Raw genomic sequence first — 26,975 nt, 5'->3', positions numbered from 1 at the left:
TGATCTTTTTCAGATGGAGACTCTGGTCAGACGAATGCAGAGGGGCTGTCTCCTGTTATTACGGCGTTCCTAAGGGCTTAGTCATTGACGCATGATCTTTTTCAGATGGAGACTCTGGTCAGACGAATGCAGAGCGCTGATGCCGGCGTGCCGGTGAGATGTCAGAAGCTCTTTTTGACCACCATCCCATCGGCCTTTATGGGTGAGTCAATGTACATCTCTAAGCATCTGACCTGGTGATTTAATTCACCTTTTTAAACAGCCTGCGGGGTCCATATATCTGGCTATCAAACAAAATATACGGCTGGAGTTTATCAACAAAATATACGGCGCACTAGATATTAAGACGAATTTTTGTGAGTTGCATGAGTAGGAACTGTTTATGATGCCCAGTTCTAAAATCGCATGGAGGTTTGTGAACTTCATATTGGTCTGCAGTTTGCTTGACATTCGTTTGTCTTTCTTACTAACAAGGACACCGTCTTTCCATGGAAACTATTAGTATTGACATGTGTCAGCTATTTTTAGTTATAACAATGTAGGCTGGCTCAACGGTGCTAAAGAAACCTGTAGATGATGCAACTGGTTAGGTTGGCGCAGAAATGGTCTCAATAAAACGACAGCAACAATGGGCAGTGGGCTCGATACTCTGGTCAACTTGCCAACTATTTTTGGCTCCTTCTGGGGCTGTCTTTCAAAGCTAGCTCATTCACATTCCAGTTGCCATTGACAGAAATGTTAAGAGAGTCATCTAGTGCCTCTTTTCCGTTATCACTATCATTACCATATCTCAACGTATCACAATTATATCTCAAGGTAAGTACAGGTTGTTTGAAAGTCAGACTATTCGTTAGCATTGTGTTTTCTATTGTGTTTTCTATTGAAAAACAACCGGAGCAGTTTGAAGTTGGGGTATCTCAAGGTACGCATAAGTCAGTGGCGAGTGCCCTTATGCTAACCGATCGCAGGTTACGCAGGCATTCAATTTTACAGCTCACAGTCGTGGCTAGTGGTAGTTATTCGCGCATATCGTCAATAAACTTTGGATTTCCCATGAAAACGGTGACTTATGGTAAATGCTCCAAAATTGTTCTCCAATAGTTATCACTAATCAGCGCCGATATGCCAGGAATGAATACCTAACTCGTAGTTGAACGCTTGTAAGCCTCTGTTTTGTATGCGAGGATAGTTCGATTGGTTATGTGAATAGTTATGAAGATTTGGGAATAAATGTGTTTTCGTGTTGCAGGGTACGACCTCATCGAATGGCTGATGGAGAATCTTCCCATAGACGACTCTGGTAAGTACTGACAAATATTATATTTATACAATAGATACGAGCGCCTACATATCTTACATTTTCGGAAGCACTTGGTTAGGTTCCTTGCCGATAAGTTCCTTGTTTGCTATATTCGCCTTGCATCAATAGACATAAGTCTTTATGCGATGTCGGCACACATATCATCCAATAGTTGTATGTATCTTTCATCAAGATTATAAGCACGTTGAGTTTCAAAAGCTGAATTGAATAGAAACCAACCGGATGAGAGATTCGTGGTACAAGGAGAAATATTTGCAATGATGTTTCAATCGCTGACACATTTTTTTCCATGCTTTCTTATTTTTATCGAGCTATTGGCGTTACCGTGGAAACGTTTAAAAATATTGTCTTTTCATCCTTATTCTTTATTATTCGGTACTCCAAATGAAGCTTTTGCTCGCCCCCATAAAGTCGGAGACTGCCCTGACCACATCTTCTTTGCGTCACCATCGTTGCAACCGCGCACCGGAAGGCACTGTTTCCACCGGCAATGGTCATTTCCGGCAGACTTCCGGTATCCATATCCCCCCGCTCGTCTTTTGTCGCACACCCTCGGCGGCCCTCCCCTCCTCTCCTCTCTCTCTCTCTCTCTCTCTCTCTCTCTCTCTCTCTCTCTCTCTCTCTCTCTCTCTCTCTCTCTCTCTCTCTCTCTCTCTCTCTCCTCTCCCTATGTCTCTGTCTCCGTCTGCCTGACTCCCCCTCTCCCCTCTCTCTTTTCTCTTAGTGTCCGTTTGACTGTCTGTCTGTGTCCCTTTCTCCCCTATCTCTTTCTCCCTCTCTCCTCCCTCTCTCTCTCTCTCTCTCTCTCTCTCTCTCTCTCTCTCTCTCTCTCTCTCGGTACCCCGCCGTGATGACCTCTCTCCCCTCTGCTGGTGGGTGTGTCTCGGTCGCTGCCTATGGGTCCCATATCGAGCGGTGCAGCGTGCCTGGTGACGCCGCGGGCTAGAAGATAAGACATATTTTCGTGGCAGAAAGGGAGATTGGTGGAAAAGAGAGAGATTGGGAGGGAGGAGGGTGAAAAGAAGGAGAGAAATGAGGGCAGAGGGGGAAAAGGAGGGTAGGAGGAACAGGGAGAGATGGAGAGAGAAAGAGAGAGAGATAAAGAGAGAGAAAGAGAGAGAGAGAGAGAGAGAGAGAGAGAGAGGAAAAGAGAGAGAAAGAGAGAGAGAAAGAGAGAGAAAGAGGAGAAGAAGAAGAAAAATAGGGAGAGGATGGGATGAAAGGATGGAGTGAAGTTGATAGAAAGAGGACAAAAGATGGTTGGATTGAAGCCAAATCTGGGAGGACAAAGAAATAAGCAAAGATAAAGAGATAAAAGCGACGAAACGGAAACTCACTAGAAATAGAGACTGTCACAGACAAACCAAGGCGCAACAATCTCGTCGGTCGTTCCGAGCACGCCATTCGCCAGCTCTAACCCATCGACGAGCGGAGCGACTGCTGCTCTGGCGTCATGATTCGGCCCCCACGCCTCACTGGCGCCGGAGAACTTTAACAAACTACCGTCAGTAGCAGCGAATAGCCCATTTGGTAGCCGCAATATGAGACGGTTTACGACGTAAGACCATGCTTGCCCGTATTCGGATTATGATAGCTGCGCGACATGATTTACGAAGTGTAACTCAGCAGTTGTTGCTCTCAGGATATCGTGATGGGTTCGGTGGTTGCTGATGAGTTCCGGGAATGGTTTATTTATGATGGTGAAGCTGGTATGCATACAATGGTCAAAATAGGTCTGGTGGACATCTCTCATGCATATTTATGAAGTCTAGCATAGATAATTATATTTTGTCATCATCATTTGTAATTTCTGGTTTTGGCTCGTTGCTTGCACACCCTGCTGCAGCCAGTGCTTCGTTTAATCATTTTCCGCTCATCTCACGAGCTCCCCGTCCTGTCCTCTTTCCTGACTCTCGGCATCGATCTTCCTCGTCGTCCCCCCATCTGCCCTACATCTCCCCTCCATCTGCTCTCTCTCCCTCCTCTTTCCTCTTCCCGGGAAGAGCAATAGGAGGCTGCTCGGCCGATCCCACTTAGCGACTTGCTGACTAGCTGATTGATTAGTTAGCGTTTCTGTCTGCTGGCCTGCTGGTCGATCTTTTGGTCGATCGGTCGGACTGTATCTGTTTTGTGTCGATTTAGTGTCAATACTGTTTTTTGTTTGTTTCTTCAGCCCCCATTAGGAGCGCTTCCAACAGTCCATTCATTGGTTGGGAAACCATCAGCCTTCTCTGAATCAGTTTGCCATTTAAAAAAACATATTGCTATTTCTTTAGTTATAGGTGTTTTAAAATTAAGTTCTTATGTTTGAAGTACTTTTGCTTTCATGACTTTGAATACTTATCCGATATAAAATTGTGTCCATTCCATGTCTCGAAAATCAATGTGTAGTGAAACAAAATAAAACAACAGCAAAGAAGAGCAAAGCAAGGAAATGTTGCGTACACCCCACGCAAAATTATTCGCGTCTTTATCAATAAGGGAAACATTAGGCACCTTTTTCAGCGTTTCAAGACATTTGAGAGTGGGTGATGTCACTCGTCCCGCTCATTTCCACCGTAATTTTTCTTCTGACATACATAACTTATCTAGCTTAACCCTCGCCGGACCTATTGGTTTTCTACATACGCGCCGGCCGAGGGGGGGGGGGCGGGTACGACCCCCCCTCGCCGTTTCGCCCCTGGTGGAGCTAGCGCGTCGCGGAAAAAAAACGAGCGTGTGCGCCGTTACGAGACGCAGAGATTGTTACCCGATTTTAAGGTCCTAGGTCAACCGGTGACCTCTGAGGTCAGGTCAAGTGCCCCAGGGTACGGTTCAGTTTTTGGTGAATAACTTCGCAAAAAACGGCCGCAGAGCCGCGATTTTGGCAGCATCGTGTTCGCCTCGCTCAGGCGCGTCGAATGATATACTTTTTGTTCGGGTCAGGTCAACTTAGGGTGTTGACCTCAGGTCAAGGTCAGGTCAGCACCCCCAGGTCACGAAGTTGGTAGAAAGAGGTCATGTCGCATATCATTCGATTCGGCAGGTCTTCCGGAGTCCATTGATGGCTTTCTCGACTCGCTAGCTCAATTTGATCGGGAGTTATTGACGAAAAACTAATATGACCTTGATGACGTCATAAATGACGTCACGGAAGGTCAACATCGCAAAAGTGACGCATCTAACCTTGCAAGGAGTGCATCAAATGACGATTCTGTGAGCTTGAGATAGTTGGAGATCGTTCCCGGCGCCAGAATAGCAGTTTTCATTTGTCCCCATTGACTTATAATGGTGAGGTCACGAAAATGGCCTGACCTCATATGACCTTTAGGAAAAATCCGAGATATACAAGTTGTGAGACTCATAATGGATACTAGATCCTGCAAGTTTCATTTCCCTGTGACATCCCCTCTGGCAGTGAGGGCGTTGCGAAGTTGCGACATCTGAAGACCGTGCAGAGGTTCACTTATGACGTCATAGGTCAGTGACCTGACCTGACCCAAAAATGCGGTTGGTGTCAAAAGATGGGGCTTGGATAAAAGGTCAGGTATGCCAAGTTTGAGCTCTCTAGCGCCAGCGTGTTTGGAGCTATCGCGAAAAAAACCCTATGGGGGGCGGCACCCGCCCCCCCCCTCGGCCGGCGAGGGTTAAAGGCGAAACTTAAGCACAATTTATTTCTAGCAAATATATACCTACTTCTTATTATTTATGCTTTCGTCACAAGAATACACAAAATTTTATGTCGTGTAACAGTATTTTATCTTCCAGAAGCAGCCAGCATTTTCTTTTTGTATACACAAGCGGCACTTTATCCCGACTTTCCGCGTCAGCAGATAATCATTCACGGGAGTCATTTACCGCCCGCTGCATCCCCTCCTCCCCTTCTCCCCTCCCCCTGGAACCTACGTCTCTTCTGGCAGTGACTGAGTGATGTCCGTCCAGACTGCCGGGGGAGAGAGGGGGAGGGGAGGAGAGAGGGAGGGAGGATGCTAACGAACGTCACCGGATGCCGCATCCAGGACACCGCCCCCCGTGCTCTGTCCTCCTCTCGTGCTCTACCTGCCCTGCGGCTACATGCGAGGCGACTCCGTTCGAGGGGAAATGGGATTTAGTGAGTGATCATTTGTGTTCGTAAGCAAGGGTAGAATTTGGTACTATGCCATTATTTGCTGTGATGTGAGGTCAAATAATTGCTTTTTAGAATACAGATTCGAATTTCACACACGCCTACGCCTGTATTCTACAAAAAAAGATCAAAAACATAGCTCAGATGCATTTGTAAGAGCCTCAATGCAAGTGGCGCAGCTGGAAAAGCGTCATGATTCCTGGTGCTTCTGGTCTTTTGCGATTAATAATTCTAGCTGCTCAACCAGAGTAGTTTGGGTTCTGGGAAGCAGCTACTTGAAAGGAGTAGCATTGGTCCTCAAGGTACACAATGAAACGACATTTTTGGAGGAAGGAATAAAAAAGGAAATGCGAATTTGCGCTTCCATCTACTTGTAAACATCCTTCAAAACATCACTCGAGACCAAGTGCATCGCGCTTTACGAACCCAGGCAAAAACTGCGCTGGTTGGATGCTAACTAGATAGTTTCCTGGCAACGAAAAGCCAACATTTCCAGTCCCCAGGCAGCACTGTTTTTGCGATGGCTTAAACTGAGAATCGACGCATTTTTAATTGCATCAAGGCGGTCCACCATGCGCCGAAAGCATTAAATAAAAGGAGCCTAAGGACGTGCCTCTGAATCAGAGCCATGACTAATGCTGTGATCAGTGAGCTATCTTTCCTTCTTCGCTAGTGCGATTTCTTCGTCCAAGGGCGTCCAAACGGACTCATTCTTGGGCTTAGTTTCATTCCACTCTTAATTAAGCTATAGGTAACTAGTTGAGGCCACCATGTTTATTGAAAATATTGAAAAGTTAAAAATCCATGCAATCAGAAATTTAACTTAAATGACTCAGTGTAGATAAACCCCAAATACACGATGAAACCACCCAAGCGCAACCATGGCTATTGGATATGTTCCTCGTGTAAATGAACAACGGTCATAGCTCTCATGCAAACCAATTAACAAATCACGACTAATCCTTCCTGGGATCCGGCTGGCATCCCACTTTTGATGAAACACACTTCTTTCAACAACAATCTGAAAATCCCTCTGAGAGGCGCCGCAGGCTTAATAAATCCCCTCGCGTACTCGACCGCGGCTCGACCGACTTCCGACCTCGCGGAGCTGACGGGGCTAATGCAATGTTGGCCCTCAGCTCGCGGCCGCTCCAGCCAGCCAATAATACGCCACGTCGCCGGGCGATACGCCCGGGTGAGCACCGGAAGGCTGGGCGAGTGCTGAGCTGGGCAGTGACGTCTGTGCCGGCGGCGGCGGCGGCTACCCCTGCCCCCTCCCTGGGCCCCTGGCAGGGTAGCGGGGAGGACCCGTGGTGGAAGGGTAGCGGGGGAAGGGTAGCCAGAACCGAGCCAAGACAGCGCCCACTGATCGGCTACAGACGAGACTCCCTCTGTCTCACAGCTTCCACGCTCTATCTCTCCTCTTTGCTGTCCCTCTCCTTGTCCCTGTCTCTATCTCCATTCTGTCCACATGTCTGCCTCTCCATGCCTCCATTTGTACAAACGTGCAAACGTCTCTGCTTTTCCGTCTCATCTCAACCTCTCTTTGTTGTGTCCTCTCCTCTCTCTCTCTCTCTCTCTTTCTCTCTCTCTCTCTTTCTCTCTCTCTCTCTCTCTCTCTCTCTCTCTCTCTCTCTCTCTCTCTCTCTCTCTCTCTCTCTCTCTCTCTCTCTCTCTCTCTCTCTCTCTCTCTCTCTCGCTCTCTCTCTCACTCTCGCACGCCTCCCCGCCGTTGCACTGCATGTTTCTTTTTCTTATCACGCGCACTGCAGGGGGGGGGGTTGTTTTCAACCCCCCCCCCCCCCCTGTGGTTTTTCGCAAATTGCGAGAAAACGGCGGCGCGTAGCGCCGCCAAATTTTGCATACCTGTTCTCACAACTTTTGCACATCTTGAGTAAAAATTTTGACCCCAGGTGACCTATGGTCAGGTCACCAGGTCAGGTCAAGTGACCCTACCTCGAAACGTAAATTTCGAAGTTTGCAATCCCACCAAGCCCACAGTTGTTGAGATATGATCTTGAAACCCACAGGAAATAGTAAAGTCATCACGAGCTACAACTTGTATATCTCGGAATTTTTATATCGATGACCTAAGGTCAGGTCATTTTTGCGACCGGCCCATTATAAGTCAATGGGAGAAATTTCAACTTACTCTGAATGCCATCCTATGACTTCAATACGCTCAGGATCATAGTATTACAGGTCCCTGTTGGTGATTTCACCGAAACATATCACTTATGACCTTTGGAAGGTGATCTCCAGGTCATCTTAGGTCACCTGAGGTCACCAGCGGTTTTTCTTCAATAACTTGAGATTGAGTAGAGATAGAGACTCCGTTCGACGTTTATCGTGTTTTTCTCGTCAATGCGGATCGAATGATATGCAACATGACCTATTTCGGTCAGGTCATGACCTTGACCTGAGGTCAAATTTTCAACTTGACCTTTCGAGGTCATATTATATATCATTCGATGCGCCTTGACGAGCTAAGAACGATGGCGTTCGAATCGATCCTCTGTCTTGTGTGCAAGACAAGTTATTCAAGAAAAACTACCGCGAAATTCCTGTTGTGAAAATCGTAACATTTTGTCTTCGGTGACCTCTGGTGACCTCGTTTTTGACATGACCCAAAAATGATCTTAGTATTTCTTGTCGATCTCATCTTAACCTATCCAACGCCGTTTACCGCTTGTCGCTACGTTGCGCCGTTTTCGAGATCTCAGGGGGGTTGTTTTCAACCCCCCCCCTGCAGTTCGTGTTCGGCTCAGACCCGCTGCAGTGCGCGTGTTATATATTATTATCCATTCTACATAACTCTTTTCTCTCTTTGACCACTTCTTCTCCATCCCTCTATCCCTTTCCACACCCCATCTTCTTTTTTGTGTGACTGCACAATGGGATCCATCTGGGCTTTGTTTGTCGGTAATGAGAGGAAGGATCACACGCGTGGTCATAATACGATCTGGCGCAATATCTGAGGTGGTAACTGCCGGCCCGTCGGACTTTTGTTCGCGATTATAATATCATAATTCATAACTCATATGCAATAATTTTTGCGTATCTGTCTAGACCAGCTAGTCTCAGAAATCAGAGTCTTACAATAACTATAGCTATTTGTTTTGAATAATATTTGGGTTCTTTCTTCTAGATTCATACACATGTTTTATGGCAAATAACGACCTGATATGCTGCATTTCCATGGATGCATCCTGCCTAAATAATGACTAATTTCAAAAGTAATTTTTGGACTTTTTATGTCATGCATGGTAGCAGAGGTCGATAAAATGCTTGGAGTTGCTCCAACGAACATCTTAGTCCCACCACTGTCTCCAACTTAGCCCTCGCCTGGCGGGGGGGGGGAGCAGCCTCCCTAAGTTTTTTTCGCGAATAGCGTAAAAGTTGGTGTCGCGTAGCGCCGCAAAATTTGGCACAACGTCTGGGAATGAGCCTTTTGCTACCTATCCTGAAAATTCACTGCCATCCGCCGCGTCGGCACACCGGTATCTCCTCACCTTCTCCCCACACGGCCTTGACTCCCCAACTCACACCATCACACTGATCACACTACTGCATACGGTGACCGGTCGCACGGTGGATCTGAATGCCTACGTTTGCGCGCCAAAGTCTGAAACAACTAACGATTATCATCAGCTTAGAGATGTTGAAATTTAGCATTTTAAACCTTCTAATTCAAAAGTTTATATCTGTGCTTTAACGCACTTGTCCGTATTGATTGAGAAAAGAGCGGACTTTTTATCGTATTACCTAATGCGAAGTAACGCAATCGAAGTGTGATTTCGGTCCACTGTGCGTTTTCAGGCGCGCTCGATAAAACGCCCAGGCCTGGAGAAAGTTGGAAGGGTGATTTTCTGATCCTCCTTACCACAAAATGACCCTAAGCGAAAAAATGCCCGCAGGGCGCTGCCAACGCGTGCCAGCGGCCCTGCTAGTAAGGGCGAAAATCAATGTATGTGTATGCGGAGCACACCCTTAGCGCTATGATGGCTCCTTGGAGACACCTGGAGAAACCTGTCCCGGCAGAAGGGTCAGGTCCCTCGCAGACGGCGCGGCACGGCGAGAGCTCAGCGGGTGGCCTAGCCGGAAAGAGGATAAAAATAGCCGACTGGCCCGACCCAGCGAGGGGTGACCGAAGGGTGACCAGGAGTGAATGAGGGAACATACACGCGGTACTTACCGAGCAGCCGATAACAGCACCGGACGATTAGAAAGTCATAAGTCAATGCTGTATTTTAGGCGTAAGGAAGCATCCATGTAGACGGGCGGACTGTCTCCAGCTCTTCGAAGCATTGCTAATATCTTGCTCCAACGGGCGTTGGCACGTTGGAAGTTTTATCGACCACTGCATGGTAGCTGCACAAAAACACTTACTTTGAGAAGTAAGTGGTTTTGTATTGTGAGAAGTACATATCTAAAACCTTCACAAACTCCACTATCTGTTTGACCTTCTTCCAATGCTCAAACTAGCCCAACAGGCCGCAGGCAGACCAGCATTCAGGGAAGGTCTCTGGCCAGGGTGATCTGTCGATAGCGTCTGGCAGACAACACGCTACATCACCATTAGGGGTAGTCCTGGCCTCCCAGAGCGGGGCCGGGGAGGAACACACAGGGCTGTGGCATGGGGATAAATGGTGGGTAAAGTTGGGCTACAGCTGGGTTTGTCTGTTTGTAGACTTGGAAAGATTAAAGCAAATAGAAACAGGCGAAGAAGGTATATCACAGTAAATGTTATCAAGAAAGTGGGATGATAAATCTGGGAAAGTGTGGCGAAGGACGATTGTAAACTTCCGATAGAAATGGCGGCGAGAGGGACTGGTCAATATTTGAACAGCGTTGGAGAATGGCTGCTTTGTAGACCTTGGAGAGCCCACAGAAGACCAGCTGTCCCTTTCATGAGCTCGCTTCGATTTTGCGTTACGGTTGGTGTTCGCGCGCCGTCAATGAGAAACGTCGTTCACGGGCTCTCAGTCCTCTATATTTTCTCCTCCATTCCTCCTCCTTCTTCCAGCGCTAACGGCCTGAGCCTGAATCAGCCGCGTACCGCCATGGCCAGACAGAGCCTCGTACAACAGGAGCCAGGAGCCTTGAGCCGTAACTAAAACACGCATACACACAAACGAAACAAGGTAAGTTCCAGACAAATAAATCCGTATCATAACATTGGTCAGTCGTATCACGATAATTTCAGAATAATAAGCAAAGCGCTTCACAATAACATCCGACATTTGGTACGATTTAGTGCTTACCGACAAATTGTCACTCTCCGGCGTAACGAACAGTGTTCATGCTTAAATTCATAGCCAAAATTCTTCCTTTTCACTCAAACAACATTTTTGCAAGTCATCAATCACATCTTTCGTCTTTATCTTTCGTAATTATTCAGATTCTAGCCAGACATTGTCAAAATCGAGCCGAAAGAAAGTAAACAAAACAAAACAATCCGGTAACCATAGCAACATAGCGTAGTTACCATAGGCGGAGGGCACCGCCGCTGAGCGGCGTCGCAACGGCACCGCCGCTGGGGCCGTGCGGCGCTAACACCCGCCCCCTTTGAACCATCCAGGTTCAAAACCAACTTCTTAACTATACATATAACAACACATAGGCACACTACACAGCCTACCGAAACAAGCGTCGCTGAGATCAGCATCAACACACGCAAGTAGAACGCATCCTATATACATTATACATGCACCGTTCCTGATGTCTATCATTGTGATTGTGTCATGAGCCTGTGTGGCGTGTCATGATCTTAAGTGTCCGGTGTTAATGACTTAGCGGTGTGCTGCTAGACTCATGCTGTCTTATACAGTGTAGCTGCAGCTCCATCGCTTCACCAAGACTGCTCTTCTGCGCCCAGAATCTTCACTACCTTCGTGACAGGTCTCAGAAACATGGTTCCTCGAGCGCGGACCTTCACAGAGCGCACACGCCCGTCCTTACCAATCAGGGTCTCCTTCACGAGACCCAGCGGCCACACACCGCGTGGTACCGATTCGTCTACCATGACGACGACGTCACCGATCCGCAGGTTCGTCCGACTTCTCGTGGCAGCGCGAGATCGCTGCTGCAGGAGAGGCAAGTATAGTCGTCTCCACGAACGCCAAAACTGCTCAGCTAGGTAAGCAGCTTGTCGCCATCTCTTGGGTCCATCCAGGTCATCTTCATTTGAAGAATCACATACCGGTGTCACACACTTCAAATGCAGGATGTGATTCGGAGTCAGAGGCACCTCGTCACGAGGGTCCGACGAAACCGGCACCAGCGGCCGATTGTTCATGATGCACTCGGTTTCGCACAAGAGTGTGTGCAACGTCTCTTCTGTGAATGTTTGGCTGGTTAACAGACCATTCAGGATCTTCCGGACGCCTCTGATGAGACGCTCCCACACACCGCCGTGGTGGGAAGCGGCAGGAACGTTGAACATCCACTCGATGCCCTTGTCCAGCATCGCTCTCTTCAACTTCTCTTCGTTCGCGTGCAGTGCATCAACTTCTTCCTTCAGCTCCTTGTCTGCTGCTGTGAAGTTCGTTCCCCTGTCGGAACGCATCAGGCGAACGTTACCGCGTCTTGCAATGAAGCGGCGCAAGGCACAAATGAATGAGTCCGCAGAAAGGCTGTCTGCGAGCTCGAGATGCACGGCTCTCGTGCTGAGGCATGTGAAAATAACTCCAAACTTCTTCACCTGACCTCTACCTCTCTTGGCGTATAGCGGCCCGAAGTAATCTACACCAGTGTTACTGAACGGGTGAGTGGCCTCCTCTACACGATCCTGTGGCAAGTCTGCCATCTTCTGTCCCTCAACTGGGCGCTGTCGTCTTCTGCACTTCACACATCTGTGCAAACACCGTCGTACTGCGCTGTTCCCTTTCAGTACCCAGTATCGAGTCCTGAGTTCAGAAAGAACATACTGACGTCCTTCGTGTCCTGCCCTCTCGTGACGATCAGCGATGATCAGGTCAGTTACCTTGTCCTTGTCTGGGAGAATCAGAGGATGCTTGGCAGCCCAGTCCAACGCAGAGTTCATCAAGCGTCCGCGCATCCTGATGAGACCGTCCTCCACGAATGGGCTCAGCCGCGACAGACGACTGGCACATCGCACCTCACGTCCCACTCCCAGGTCAGTCAGTTCTTGCAGAATATGAGTTTTCTGAACATGCTTCACGATGATCCTCTCGGCATCTTCTATGTCAGCAGGAGTGAGCTCCCTCGCATTCGAGGCTCCCTGCTCGTCTCTGGCCTTCAGCTGCAGAGTCTTGATCGTTCGGCGGATCCATGCCACCGCTCTCGTGAGTCTCTTCCATGACGAATGATATTCAATCAGACGATCGATGGGATTGGCGCTGGAGTTGTCAGCCTTCTCGTTCTGCACAACGACAGTTGCCGAACTTGTCTTCGCTTGCTTCACTTCCGGGTCATCCGGGTGAATCTCACCGACGCACGGAGACCTTGGCCAATTCTCCTGTGAGCTCCTGAGAAATGGCGGACCGTTGTACCACATGTCGCTGTCTTGCAGTACTCCTCTTGAAACCATGTCAGCAGGATTCAGCGACGAGGGTACGTACCGCCACTGTTCGTTCTTCGATCCAGCGTGTATCGCAGCAAGTCGATTCGCCACATAGATGTGATAGCGCGAGGTCTCGTTCTCGATGTAACGCAACACGGTCGTGCTATCCGTCCAAAAGGTGACGTCATGGATCCTCATGTCCAGTGCTCGCAAGAGCTCTTGGTTCACGTCTACGGCAAGCTTGGCTTCGGCTAGTTCAAGACGCGGGACCGTAATCGCCTTGAGCGGAGCGACTCGGCCTCGGCTAAGAACCAGGGAAACGAACACTTCACCATCTCCGCGCACAGTGCGTATGTATGACGCGGTGCCATAGCCCTTCAGACTGGCGTCACTGAAGTGGTGCAGACTCACTGCATCCGCGGCACTTATGCCATACGGATCATAACATCTTGGCACGCGAACGTCTGGCAGGGACTTCAACCCATTCAGCCATCTGTTCCATTCTTCTTCAACTTCATTGGGAATGTCATCGTCCCAGCCGGTTCGTAGACGCGTCAGTTCCTGAAGAATCATCCGTCCTTGAAGAACGCGAGGAGCAGCCAGGCCTAACGGGTCGTAACAGGCTGCGGTCGCGGAGAGTATTCCGCGTCGAGTACGTGGTCTTCTGTTGAGAGCGTCTACGTCGATGCTGAATCCAAGCTCATCCCTGTGAGTATCCCAGAGTACACCTAAGACTCTCTCGCTTGAAGAGGTTTCCTGTCCAAGGTGAGTTTCAGTCTTTCCCTTGTCATCTTCTGATAGCGCTCTCAGAACTTCGGTGCTGTTGGAGTTGAACTTCGTGAGTCGGAAGCCACCCATGCTGCACAGCTGCTTCAGGTCCTGCGCCATCTTCGCAGCGGAGGCTTCTGACGTCGTCGATTGGCATACGTCATCCACATAGAAACTTCTTTGCAGTGTCTTCTTCACTTCGGGGGTGTATCCTGTGCCGAAGTCTTCTGCCGTCCGATGAAGAGCGTAGTTCGCGCAACTGGGACTGGATGTCGCTCCGAACAGATGTCTTGTCATCCTGAAGACACGTGGTGTTGAAGAAGTGTCGCCTTCTGGCCACCACAGGAAGCTCAGATAGTTCCTGTCGCTCTCCGGTACCATCACCTGAAGAAACATGGACTCGATGTCACCGGTAAAGGCTACCGTCTCTTGTCGGAAGCGGACTAGCACGTCCACCAGGGAGTTCGTCAGGTTCGGGCCTTGCATGAGTACGTCATTTAGACTCACTCCATTGTATGACGCGCTGCAATCAAAAACTACTCTAAGCTTGTTTTTGGTCGGGTGATACACCCCATGGTGCGGGATATACCAGCGCTCTTCTTTTCCTTCTTCTGAGTCTGGTGCTGCTTCCTCAGCATATCCTTCCTCCAGAAGCTTCTTCATCTGCTCCTTGTAGTCAGCTGCATATCTTGGATCCTTCTCGAACTTTCTTCTCAGTGATTCCAGTCGTCTTGCTGCCATCACTCTGTTGTCTGGCAGATCGGGTTTCGCATCTCGGAATGGCAGACCGATTTCGTACTTCTCTCCGTCCTTCTTGCATGTATCTTCCACCTTGAGGCACCACTTGACGTCCTCGACTGAGTAGCCTCTGCGACTATCATGGCTGTCAAGGAACTCGAGCTCGGGATCTTCCAGCATCTTGATGCGGTTGACACGCGCGACGTGTGCACCTGGTCCCCTCTTCCCCTCAACGCCACAGACCAGCCAACCGTATCTGGTTCTGACGGCGTAGGGGCCCTTCTGGCCTGGGCAGCTCACCACTTCCAATGGTTCTGACACCACGCTGGCGTTTGCACCGATGAGCAGGCCGATCTCTCTTGATGTCGTCTTCTCAGTAAAACCAGCTTCAACTCCACGTTGTCGGAGATGTGGCCACTTGCTGATGTCTTCTTGTCGTACGATGTCTTGCTTTTCCACCGGTATGTGCTCTAGAACATACAACGCTGGAAGTTCAACTTGGTTGCCACCATCTTCAGTTCCAATACTGACACCAGTGACCAACGAGGTCTTCATTCTTCGCTCTCCATTGATGGTGGACATGACTACATATGTCTTCTCGTCTGGTTGAATGCCTAACTGACTTGCCAGCTTACGTGAGATGAATGAGTGCGTACTGCCAGGATCTATGAAGGCTCCAGTCAGCACGGACCGTTCCTTGACGTTGGCTGATACTGGAAGCACCTGCAGCTTTCCACCGCCTTCACACTCTTGTGACACATGTCCTGCCGTCACGACGTTGGCGTTGGGCAGCGCATCTCTGTGCATACTTGTAGGATGCGACTTCTCGCACTTCTTACAGCGGCTTCGTTTCTGACAGTTCTTGGAGATATGTCCTTCCTGTAAGCAGCCGAAACATAGTCCATGTTGACGTATGTAGTCAGTCTTCTCTTCCTCAGTCTTCGCTCCGAAAGCTCTGCAAGTCTCCAGGTCATGAGGATGCTCGCAGTAGGCACACTTGGCCGGTTGCTTCATGTTGCTTGCGTAAGCTCGACTTCTTCGTTCTTGGCGGAGCTGATGCTCCCGATTCTTCATCTCCTTTCTTGCAGGCTGCTGTGCTTTCTGCACGGTCGTGGCTTGCGGTCGTGTGTCCTTCTTCTCTTGAGCACTGAGAACATGTCTTCCATAGACAGGGTTGGACGCGATTCTTGCTTCTGATTCGATGAACTCTACGAAGTCTCTGAAACTGACCTGCCTCTGGTCAGTCCTCTTCCTTTCTCCGTCTTCTCTTCTGTCTCGTCTCTGATCCTGTTCGATCCTGTCGACCGCTCTGCGCCAGCGATCAGCGACCCACGGCGTCTTCTGAATGGCCTGGCAGATCATCCATGAATCAAACCCACTGTCTGCCAAAGCAGGTGAGTGAAGAGCGTTGAGAGCACCTCGCAGAAACACTGAGTAGTCATCAAGGCCGTTCACATATTCATATCTCACGCGCGGGTAGTTTTGAATCTTCTCGATCACTGATGCTCTGGACTTCATCACATTGTCATATCTCACGTTGAGTAGACGAATAGCTTCACTGTAACCATCATCACCCAGGTAGACGCAGGTGGCTACAATGTCATGAGGCTTACCTTTGGTCAGCTGCAACAGGTACATCAGCTTCTCTTCTTCCCTGTCCAGCCTACATGCAATGTTAGACTGGAAAGCTGTGATGAATGGTAGAAAGTCTTCGTCGGTTCCATCAAACGCACGTAACTCCAATGACTGAAGTCCGATTCTTCTCATCACCAGCCTGTCCGTTGTGTTGAGATCCATTTGCTGAACTGAGCCAGCCGACTTGTCATGAGATGCTCTTCCTGCACCTGCATATATGTCTTCTTTCGTTTCATTGTCTTGTTTCTTGTCATGTTTCATTTCATCTTGTGCACTTTCATGTGCTTCATCATCTTGCTTATGTTCATTTCCAACTTCATTGTCCTCTTCATGTTCAAGTGCTTCAAATCGTGCTAGCACAGCTTCTTTGGCTTCACACTCCTTTAGTTCAGCCAGCAGTTGCACTTCCTCTTGTTTTCTGCGCAAGTTTTCTATCTGTTCCTCAAGTTCATGTTTCTGCTTCAATGCATTCATCTTCGCCTTCAGTCCGGCTAATCTGGCCGCTTCAGTAGCTCTCTGTGACGTGACAGATGCTCTGCTGGACGTCGACTTGACTGATCTTGCATCAGTACCATCGTGACTTCTTACGTCCATCTGAAACGCTTCCTTTCTTGCGATCGACTCTGGATCAACATCGGCTTGACTTCTTGCATCTTCATCGGGCATCACCGCTTTCTTGTAGCACGCCTCTTCTCTCAGAACTTGCGCCAACCGCTCCTTCAGAACAGCTTTGGTCCCTCTGGAATCTTCTCCGCGGGCGTCCAGCTCACGCTTCAGGTCCCGCACTACCAGTTTCTCGATGTCAATGTCCATAGCTGATGTATGTTAATATACCTATGTGCATGTGAAAGCGTAATGCCAAATGTGTTCAGCACTGATAAACAGCAGCTGTCATAGTCGGGTGCATCTCGTGTCAATGTTCCGCGAAATGTACCAATGGCAGTACCATATTGTACCCAAGAAGCATATAACTGTCAATGTTCAAATCGTCTGACTGTCAAATGTACCTACCAATGGCAGCATCATGTGGTACCAAAAGAAACCCATTGTCAAAGCTCATATTGCCTGGCTGTGGAACGTACCAAGGCAACATCATGTTGTACCAAATCAAGCCTATCATCAAAGTTCACATTCCCTGGCGGCAAAATGTAAGGCAACACCGTACCGTACACAACATGCGTCGATCAGGTTATATCTGGCCAGGCTGCGAAACGTACCAACGGCAGCACCGTTCTATGCACAACATGGGTACACTGCACTTGTACCAATGGCAACAGTTCAACATGGCAACACTGATCATCGGTACCATTTAGTACCAATAGTACACTCGTACTTCTAGCGCAGTCGGCGCAGGCTGCCAGTCGTACCAACGGCAACAGTCAACGAATGTTCCACGAGCATTAACACTGACGAATAGTGTTTTTCAAAGCAAGAGTTTATATAGTCACCGTGGAGTTTATCTGGTAGGCAATGCAATGCGCAAATGGCGACAGCATCAAAGCAAGCTGCTGAAACTAGTGGCATTGTGGCACTTATCGCGTTGTAGAACTTGAAGTCTGATGGCGCTGGAGAACTCGCTGTTTCCGCTGCCGTTCTTGAAGTCGCATTCTTGAAATTTGTCGTTACTAAATGTTCGCGCGCCGTCAATGAGAAACGTCGTTCACGGGCTCTCAGTCCTCTATATTTTCTCCTCCATTCCTCCTCCTTCTTCCAGCGCTAACGGCCTGAGCCTGAATCAGCCGCGTACCGCCATGGCCAGACAGAGCCTCGTACAACAGGAGCCAGGAGCCTTGAGCCGTAACTAAAACACGCATACACACAAACGAAACAAGGTAAGTTCCAGACAAATAAATCCGTATCATAACATTGGTCAGTCGTATCACGATAATTTCAGAATAATAAGCAAAGCGCTTCACAATAACATCCGACATTTGGTACGATTTAGTGCTTACCGACAAATTGTCACTCTCCGGCGTAACGAACAGTGTTCATGCTTAAATTCATAGCCAAAATTCTTCCTTTTCACTCAAACAACATTTTTGCAAGTCATCAATCACATCTTTCGTCTTTATCTTTCGTAATTATTCAGATTCTAGCCAGACATTGTCAAAATCGAGCCGAAAGAAAGTAAACAAAACAAAACAATCCGGTAACCATAGCAACATAGCGTAGTTACCATAGGCGGAGGGCACCGCCGCTGAGCGGCGTCGCAACGGCACCGCCGCTGGGGCCGTGCGGCGCTAACAGTTGGGATGGTTATATAACTGACGGTTTTCGGACACACCCAGTAGTATTGTTGGAGGCAGAGGGGTTGTGGGGCAGGACGAGTATGTATATTTATTTATTTATTTATTATTTATTTATTTGGGGTCAAGGACAACAGGCATACGTGGGCCCATTTAATGTCCAAGCACTCAAAATCAGTCAAATGTTACACACAAACACTGGGACAAAAACATTGCAACTACGATACAATTTTACAATTCTTTTACATATGTTGACACATTGGCCCTAAGTTCCCTTAAAGAGTCATGGAATACATCAGCATCAGTACACTGAAACAAAAACTTATTAACAAACGATGGTGCTCTAACAAAAAGTGACCTTTGTACCGCGTCTACTCTCGCAAATGGAACATGAAAGACACCACGTGCTTGTTCGGTGCTTCTCGTTGCCCTTGGCGCGATAAATAGAGGGAAATGGGCTAAAAGGGCTGCACAATCAGTATGATTTTTATACAATTTGGCAACAAACATAATGTCATATTGTCGACGCCTATTCTCTAGACATGCGACGCCAAATAATCGCAGCAAGTCACTGTAATTAATAGCTGATGGTGAGTCTTGACATCGAGTATAACAATATAGCCAATATAAGAAACGTTGTTGCACCCTTTCGATTCTGTCCAGGTACGTTTTTGCGGCACCTCCCCAAATAACACAACAATACTCGAGAATTGCTCTAACGTTACCATAATATGCTGTTAACCCGCGCCCTGCTGGGGGGGGTGTTTGAACACCCCCCCCCTTGTGGTTTTTCGCGAATATCTCAAAAACGGCGGCGCGGAGCGCCGCCGTTTTTGGTACACCTTATCATACATCAATTCTACACATGTTGTGAAAATTTCAGACCAAGGTCATTCAAGGTCAGGTCACCAGGTCACTTGAAGTGACCTCACCTCATAAAAACTTTCAATGTCTGTCATAGCTACACCGAGTGACCGATCGCTTTGAAACTTTCAGCGATTGCTAAGAGCAATAGCATGTACAAAATGTATATCTCAGAATTTTGATATCGATGACCTAAGGTCAGGTCAATTTTGCGACCTCCCCATTATAAGTCAATGGGAGAAAATTGAAATGCGCCTCTTTTGGATGAAAGACATTATAAACACTCACAAACACCGAATTACATGTGTTTTAGACACACTGAACTTGAAAATGGTGTCCGTGACCCTTGTTTATGCCCTGAGGTCATCTTAGGTCACGAATGGTATCTAACAGTTTTTCGCAAATAAATTTTGATAGAGGCATACTAGAGCGATGAAAACGCCTTAGATGTGTTCAGCTCGACGATACGGATCGACTGATATGCAACATGACCCTTTCCGGTCAGGTCATGACCTTGACCTGAGGTCAAATTTTCAAGTTGACCTTTCAAGGTCAAGTTATAGTTCATTCGATGCGTCTTGACGAGAGGAACACGATGCCGGTAAAAGTAAGCTCGTACAAGGCTTGGGTCAAAAGTTATTGCAGAAAAACTGTTTTCGAAAAAATCGGCTATTTTTGCAGTTTTTGCCCCCTGCAGGCAAAACCGTTGACGTTAGGTCAAATCTGAGAGAATTACTCAGAAAGGGCGTTAATAGGGCTATCAAATGCGCTTTTCCGCGGCGCTGTAGCTCTATTGGTTCCCGAGTTATGCGTTGGCTTCTTGGAAATTTTCGACATTCGACCTGGAAATCGGCGAAATTTTGCCTTCAATGACCTCTGGTGACCTGACCTTTGACCTGACCAAAAATTGACCGAAGTGATTTCGTCATTATTTTTTACGCTCTTTCGAACGCCGCCTTCCGCGTATCGCTACGTGGCCCAGGAGCCGAGTTACAAGGGGGGGTGTTCAAACACCCCCCCAGCAGGGCGTGGAAATCCAGGACCCCCAGCAGGGCGCGGGTTAAAATGGGCTTCCAGCTAAATGTTTTGACCTTGTGACCGGTTTGCATCGATCTCATGATGAGACCCATGACTCTGTTAGCTTTTGATACTGTTGTGTCTATATGTTTGCTGAAAGTCAATTTGGTATCCAAAACAACATATATATAAATCTTGTTATAAATATATATAAATCATATATATATAAATCTTGTTTAGATTGAAAGGCGCAACATCCTTCAATATCGTCGTAAATTTGCTGCAAATTAAATCGAAATCAGAATTATTCAAAACTGAATGTTTTGAAACTCTAATATCTTATTCCTGAAAAAAAATGCTGAATGCATAAACATAGTAAAACTGACATGTTTCCCATCAACAGGGTTTTCACCTTTTCTCTCAGCCAAATTTTGAATAATGCAACATACATTATGGAAACTGAAACTGAAACGTCATAAATCAGACATAAAATTACCACATCAAACCCATCCGTCAGCCCACAATGCTTCTCATATCTTCCCAGCCATGCTCCACTGCGTTCCAAACGTTTCAGCCATTGTCACTGCTTGTGCCATTCTCATCCAGTATTGTGGGACTTTGCATTGTCTCTTTGATGTTTGTATTGGTAAGGGGCTTCTCTGATGACTCCGCAAACATCACTGTCATGTTGCGGTGACACTGTGAAACAATGCGGTGGCCGATAGACACAAGACCCGATAGATGTATCAGTCGAAACAATGGAAAGCCCGCAATGTGGCAGAAATTGCGATAACAGTTATAATGAATGCATGCTGACTTGTTTTTCCTTTGTCACGTCAATAACTGAAGGAAACCCCATTCCGCTCGTTGAACTATGAGCTTCTACGAAGCATGTGCCAAGCCTGCACTTTGCGCGCTTGTTTGCTATGCTGTAACTAAAAGGCATGCTTATAATGTTTACGACCTTTTGCAGGTGAAAATAATAAAAACATCATATTGATGCAAGTATGTAATGGACCCAAAGAGGTGTACGACATATATTTCTGATAATGCAACAGAAGCATTCTACTCATTACTGCAGCACCTTTTTATTTCTGAACCGGGGATTCGACGCGTGGAGCGGCACGGAGATATTGCCTGTCGGGTAGACTGTACCGCAATACACTCATGTATGGCGGTACAGTATACCTACCTGCATCCTGGCGTCTGAGCGTGCGGGGCTGGGTGTGCATTGTGAAGCACCGCAACGGGAAATAAATATTTGAGTGTTTCTAATGGTCAATTTAGTCGTTTCTAGTCGATGTTTGCTCATCAGTAGATACTCATCAGTATCAGTATATACTCATGTCAGTAGATACTCATATAATTAGATACTCATATCATCATATCAGTAGATACTCACAAAGACAAAATATATTTTTCGGTACACGAAAATACTTTCCCAAAAGTATAGCAATAGGCATCGCTTAAAACAAAGCACAGTGCAACATGCGACTACAGCGCATAATGTTTTGATGTTCGCTTGTTGGCAGCGGTCCCTAAAATATTTTATTGGAATGGCAGCTGGCTTCGTTCATCATTAACTACACACGTCATAAAGTGTTCAAGGTTAACAAAAAATCCATGAAATGTGAAGCAATGTTCATGGATTTTTTTTTGTAATATGGTAGGTAGCTAGCTACTATGGTAAGTTGCTAGACCTACATAAATTGAATATTGAAACTGCTGAGGACGCTATACACACAACATTTTTCAGTGAAGTACCTCAGACTCTGGGATATCGTCTTTGTTATCACAGCGAAACCCTTTATTTATTCTGTCAATAACCTACGGTACCGAGAAATTTTTAGTCCAACAATGTGCTTTGACGTCGTGACAAAATTTGCTAATGTGTGCGTGCTTAGGGAATTATACTTAGCACCAGCACTTTGACATACAGTACGGAGTGAACTCGATAAACACAAAAACAAAGTTGCCGTTTGTAGACATCCAAGCCCTCTGGAGAAGTCATTAATCCGATGAAATTTGTCAAGCCAAAACGAAACCAGAAAACCCTTTGCAGCGGCTACATGCTATCATTCACCAGCACAGCGCGACATTAAAAAAACACGTCAGTATCAGTATTTTCCGGGTGTTTTCCACTACTGTGCTCTCATCCTTTCCCTCGGCCGGACGTTCTAGAGATTGCCAGCCTTTGCAAACTCCGGCTGGGTAGAGCGCGGGGGAGGGTAGAGCGGTGGGTTCATGAACTCATCCTCTGCTGTGCGATAGGGCAGTTATTAACTGCCGGCAGAGGCCCTGTTTGCGACCGGCTTCAGCGGCCGCCATATTTTGTGTACCGTGGAGCAGCCGGGCCGCCATATTTTGTGTACCGTAGAGCAGCCGGACGGTAGTGATTAGTTAGAGCTCGATTGAGTGCTGGAAAAGGTAGAGTGTGGAGGCATTTAGAGAGGAGAGAGGGTAAGGGAGGGAGGAAGGGAGAGTTGGAAAAAGGGAAAGAGGGAGGGAAGAGGAGAGAGAATGGGAGTGAAGGGAGAGAGAGTAATATTGAAGAAGAAGGAGAGGGCGCTCTGGAAAGAGATGTGCTGTGACTCGTTAATTTCTTTTTTTTTAAGACATGTGTATCATTTGGACTTCAAAGAAACATTAAATCAAATGATTTGAATCAAATATTGAATCAAATCTGTGGATAAACACACAAAGTTACATTTCAACACATTTTAGACAAAAAACATAACTAAAATATGTAAATAAATGCATTTCAGCCACTACCACCGTCGCAAGATTACACCAACTCAACATCTGGATTTCGGATTGATCTTATTTTGCTTTGTCCGCCGAGTTCCAACAGCGGACTTATCCATTATAAGGCGGTCGCTAGGCCACTCATGATCCTGGTAAAAGTTTGACCATATCCCAGACGGGCCTGTGCAAGGTTGATGGATTACCCTTCTGAGGTCTGCGGGGTGTTGATAAATGAGAATACTGACGTGAACCAGCAGGCAAATATTTCACGGCATTGTGAGAACATAAAGAGGAAAAGAGAGAGGGAGAGAGAGAGAGAGAGAGAGAGAGGGAGAGAGAGAGAGAGAGAGAGAGGGGAGGGAAGGGGAGGGGAGGGGAGGGGAGGGGAGGGGAGGGGAGAGGAGAGGAGAGGAGAAGAGAGGAGACGAGAGAAGAGAGAGGAGAGGAGGAGAGGAGAGGAGAGGAGAGGAGAGGAGAGGAGAGGAGAGGAGAGGAGAGGAGAGGAGAGGAGAGGAGAGGAGAGGAGAGGAAAGGAGAGGAGAGGAGAGGGGAGGAGAGGAGAGAGGGGATAGGAGAGGAGAGGAGAGGAGAGGAGAGGAGAGGAGAGGAGAGAGGAGAGGAGATGGGAGGAAACAAGACGAAATCACACCCGACCAGACAGACTAGACCAAACAAGTCGGCCTTGACACGGCCAGACGCGAATAAATACACTTGATATTCAGATCGATATTCACATGCGGGTGCAAGACGACAACTTCTATGTAGATAAATCTGCATACGCATGCTGGTTCCTTCACAGCTGATTCCGGGCCACAGGCGCCGAAGAAAACATGCAAACAAAAAACATGCACCAGCACATTGCGCCTTACGACTGATGATATGTTTTTGCAGCACTTGTACTGATCAATAACGGTCTCAAGTTACCAGGTGCCAGGTGTTTTTATCGAAGTGCTGCCGCTGATTAAATCTGAACGCTGATTATTAGATCATTTTGAATTATTAGCAAGTTGCTGTGCTCTCATCTCATTCCACAACTGGATAATGGTGATGAAAAGCCGTAGAGTGCTGCAGGTGTGGGCGTTACGCCTGCAGACGTATCCCTAGTAGCGCCAGTGTCCTAAAAATTTGTGGATCTTCTTTAACATTTACAATTTACATGTTTCACCATTTTTGAAGAATTCCGTACCTACGGTTCACAAGAAACTTCATATTCCATGAAATCCAATCACAGATAAATATCAGTTAGCTGGCGCCTCATCAGTCATTTATCGATGAAGCTACCGGATTCCGAACTCCAGGGAAGTGTAGAGCTGGCTATCACTCGGTCACGTTCCGCTGACGTCAGAACTTACGTCACCGACAGCCAGCCAATCCCAGCGGGGTAATGTGAGGCTCTGCTGGTCAGTGAATTTGTGTGGAATCTTTCTGGGTGACTTCCTATAGCGGATATTGGACTACCACCTATCACGGATTTTGGGCCACGACATACTGAACCTTGAATTGTTTCTTGTTTTTCTTTTGATATATACTCTTCTGCAGAAATTTAAACAAAGTAAATGCGCAATGCCATTATAAACGACCTTCTGGGCCATGCTCAATGTAAACTTATAATTCGCATTTACTCGTTGGGTCATCACAAGTTCGCCGTCCGAATCGTCCGAGTGTCCTATGTATCCAAATAATGCTCATGCTAGGCCATTCCATCGCGTTGCAAGAATCACAGCATGCATTGGTAACTGATGTTCCCTGCATTTCGCAGAATGATCAATGATATGAGTTTTTGTTATCGACCTCGTGCGGCCAAGCATTTCGCAGCTCACCGAAGATCACTGATGTACGTTGTAACTTCTTTGCAGCCAGGGTTCCACGCATTCCGTACCACTGCAGTGTGCACTGTGCACTTAGTGTGTACTGTGAAGTGATCATTTGTTCCTTCGTGTCTTGCTGGCTCCGCGTTGCAGCGCCCACTTAATCACATCTTTGCAGTGCTGCAATGATCACTAACTTTGGTTCGTTGCTGCTTTCATGCAGCAAAGTTTTTACGCATTCCCTAATATTCCAGTGATCACTGATGTGCGTGCTGCTTCCTCGTTCCCATGGCTCCCCACATTCCCTAGTATTGCAGTGATTACTGAATTGTGCCGTCATTTTTTATCCCATGCGGCGAAGGTCCTCGCACTCCGCAGTATCCTGGAGATCATCGATGTGAGTTGCTGCTTCCTTGCGTCCAAGGCTCAATGCAGTCCCCAGTATTGCAATGATCAGTATATTGATCACTGACGAGTGTTTTTGTTGCTCTGTTGCAGCCGAGGCGCTCCATCTGGCCTCCCTTCTCTGTCAGCACGGCTACTTCTTTCCTGTCGGCGACGCCAAGACTCTTCAGGTCAAAGATGATTCTTCTCTCTACCGTTTCCAGGTCAGTGACAGGTCATCAGGTCAATGGTGAAATAATATTCCTCTTTCTACCGTTTCCAGGTCATTGACAGGTCATAGATGAGAAACTGACACGGTCATTCTATAAAGCTTTCAACTCTTTCCTCTTTCCTTACATTTACAGTTAGCGACATGGGCTGGTTGGAGTACATACGCGTATCCTTTCTCATTGAAAACCAGGAAGTTGGCTGCTCTATCTTCAGAATTACTTCGGTAATATCACTGCAATAATGCAAAGTTCGTAATGCATAAATATTTATTTTTATTGCTTTACTTTTTCGATTTGACAACACTCTTTCCTATCTGATCAAAAATACGATCATTACTCATTAGCGTCCAATTACCCCTCAACGATAAAGCGCTCCTCAAACCTCGTAATCCCTCCAAGCTTTCGAATGTGATGGGGCGTATTTTCGTCTGGTTTATCCAGTGGCAGTCCGTGCGTGACTAGATATCATTGTGTGACCGAGCTGATGGCCGATTTCCAGCGGCCATCATTTAAACTGGCGCCGGATTTCAACTATAAAGCCATGTTCAAGGCGGCTCTTTTACGCTCCATTTCTAACGGTTTTTGTACAGCCGCTAAAGCTCGGCCACAAGAGTAATTTGGGGAAGTGGTGATTCGTTTTTGGGTCGTTTGTAGCGTCAAAGATATAGTGCTGAATTTAAAACGTGGCCATCTGTTTCGGCTGAGGGTTTCAAGCGATTCACGCTGCACGATATGGTGGTGTGGCACCAATGAGTGTGGTCAATGCCAATAGGCTTTTAGAGTGGAGACTGAAATTATAGTTAGCATCGTTTTTTCCATTCATGTTCCCATCACTTAGTGCATAACTGAACACCTACAAATGTTGAAATACGGCACCGATAACTTACATATGACATACGTTGCCTATTTACCACAAGAAAACAACAAATAAGCAAAATGCCGTCGATCCTAGCCCTCCCGAACAAATATTGACCATTTACGAGAACGGCTCTTGTCTGTTTTTCAGACTCCATACTATTGGCCCTCTCGAAATCACGTGCCGGACTCCACGGACTACGCCATATACCTCCACAAGAAGATCGCTAAAAACAAACAAAAACACGGACTCGAGGACTGTGAACTGGTAAGGGACGATGAGCTAAAAAAAAAACACACTTTTTGACGGGGCTTCAGGAGAAGCAAGTACAACTAAGCCATGATTTATTTGTTACGGAACGCTGTTCGTATAATTTGCTAAAATACAACGAGGATTTGCCCCAACACGTTCAGTTGGAGCATGAAGTCAACGAAAAAGCTCATACACTAATGCTTGTTTTTTTTTGCAATTGTGTGCTAGACGTCTCAAGTCAAGTAATTAACCCTCGCCCCGTTGGGGGGGGCGGCCATTTTGCCCCCCCCTGTGTTTTTTCCTGAATAGCAAGAAAACGGCGGCGCGCAGCGCCGCCAAATTTTCAGTACCTTACCGGGCATCAATTTGACACCTTCACACCAAATTTCAAGTCTTAGGTCACCTTAGGTCAGGAGTTATTGAGGTCAAACTGAGGTCATGTTCGAGCAAAAATGAGCAAAAAACATGCAATCTTGAAGCG

General features: G+C 47.2%; 2 protein-coding genes across 3 annotated transcripts; one reads left to right on the top strand and one right to left on the bottom strand.

Annotated features, from left to right (window-relative positions):
• Positions 1-105: 105 nt before the first annotated feature.
• Positions 106-26,548, top strand: LOC122377134 (regulator of G-protein signaling 7-like; the record flags this gene model as incomplete). The annotated part of the gene is made up of 4 exons (XM_043357098.1): positions 106-202; positions 1,250-1,300; positions 25,271-25,380; positions 26,393-26,548. Coding segments are annotated over 4 exons (414 nt in total), but the record flags the coding sequence as incomplete, so codon positions are not given.
• LOC122377135 lies at positions 10,398-18,316 on the bottom strand. Of its 2 annotated transcripts, none has more exons than XR_006255794.1 (2): positions 10,691-18,316; positions 10,398-10,539 (listed from the first exon to the last, which is right to left on the bottom strand). XR_006255794.1 is itself a non-coding variant. In XM_043357099.1 (2 exons), the coding sequence occupies exon 2, from the start codon at positions 16,903-16,905 to the stop codon at positions 11,278-11,280; it is 5,628 nt and encodes a 1,875-aa protein (XP_043213034.1). In that variant the 5' UTR covers positions 16,906-17,893; positions 18,045-18,316; the 3' UTR covers positions 10,398-11,277. The 2 variants fall into 2 exon arrangements, 1 of the variants encoding a protein (XP_043213034.1); XM_043357099.1 differs by having other exon boundaries at positions 10,398-17,893; positions 18,045-18,316.
• Positions 26,549-26,975: the final 427 nt, after the last annotated feature.

Source organism: Amphibalanus amphitrite, unplaced genomic scaffold, assembly GCF_019059575.1.
Source record: "Amphibalanus amphitrite isolate SeventyFive unplaced genomic scaffold, NRLGWU_Aamphi_draft 002550F_arrow, whole genome shotgun sequence".
Lineage (NCBI taxonomy): Eukaryota > Metazoa > Arthropoda > Thecostraca > Balanomorpha > Balanidae > Amphibalanus > Amphibalanus amphitrite.
Note: the sequence above shows the minus strand (reverse complement) of the source record. Positions and strands in the feature narration are given on the sequence as shown.

Excerpts from the sequence above, each read along its gene's own strand:
- LOC122377135 (XM_043357099.1), bottom strand. The coding sequence starts at position 16,905 with ATGGACATTGACATCGAGAAACTGGTAGTGCGGGACCTGAAGCGTGAG.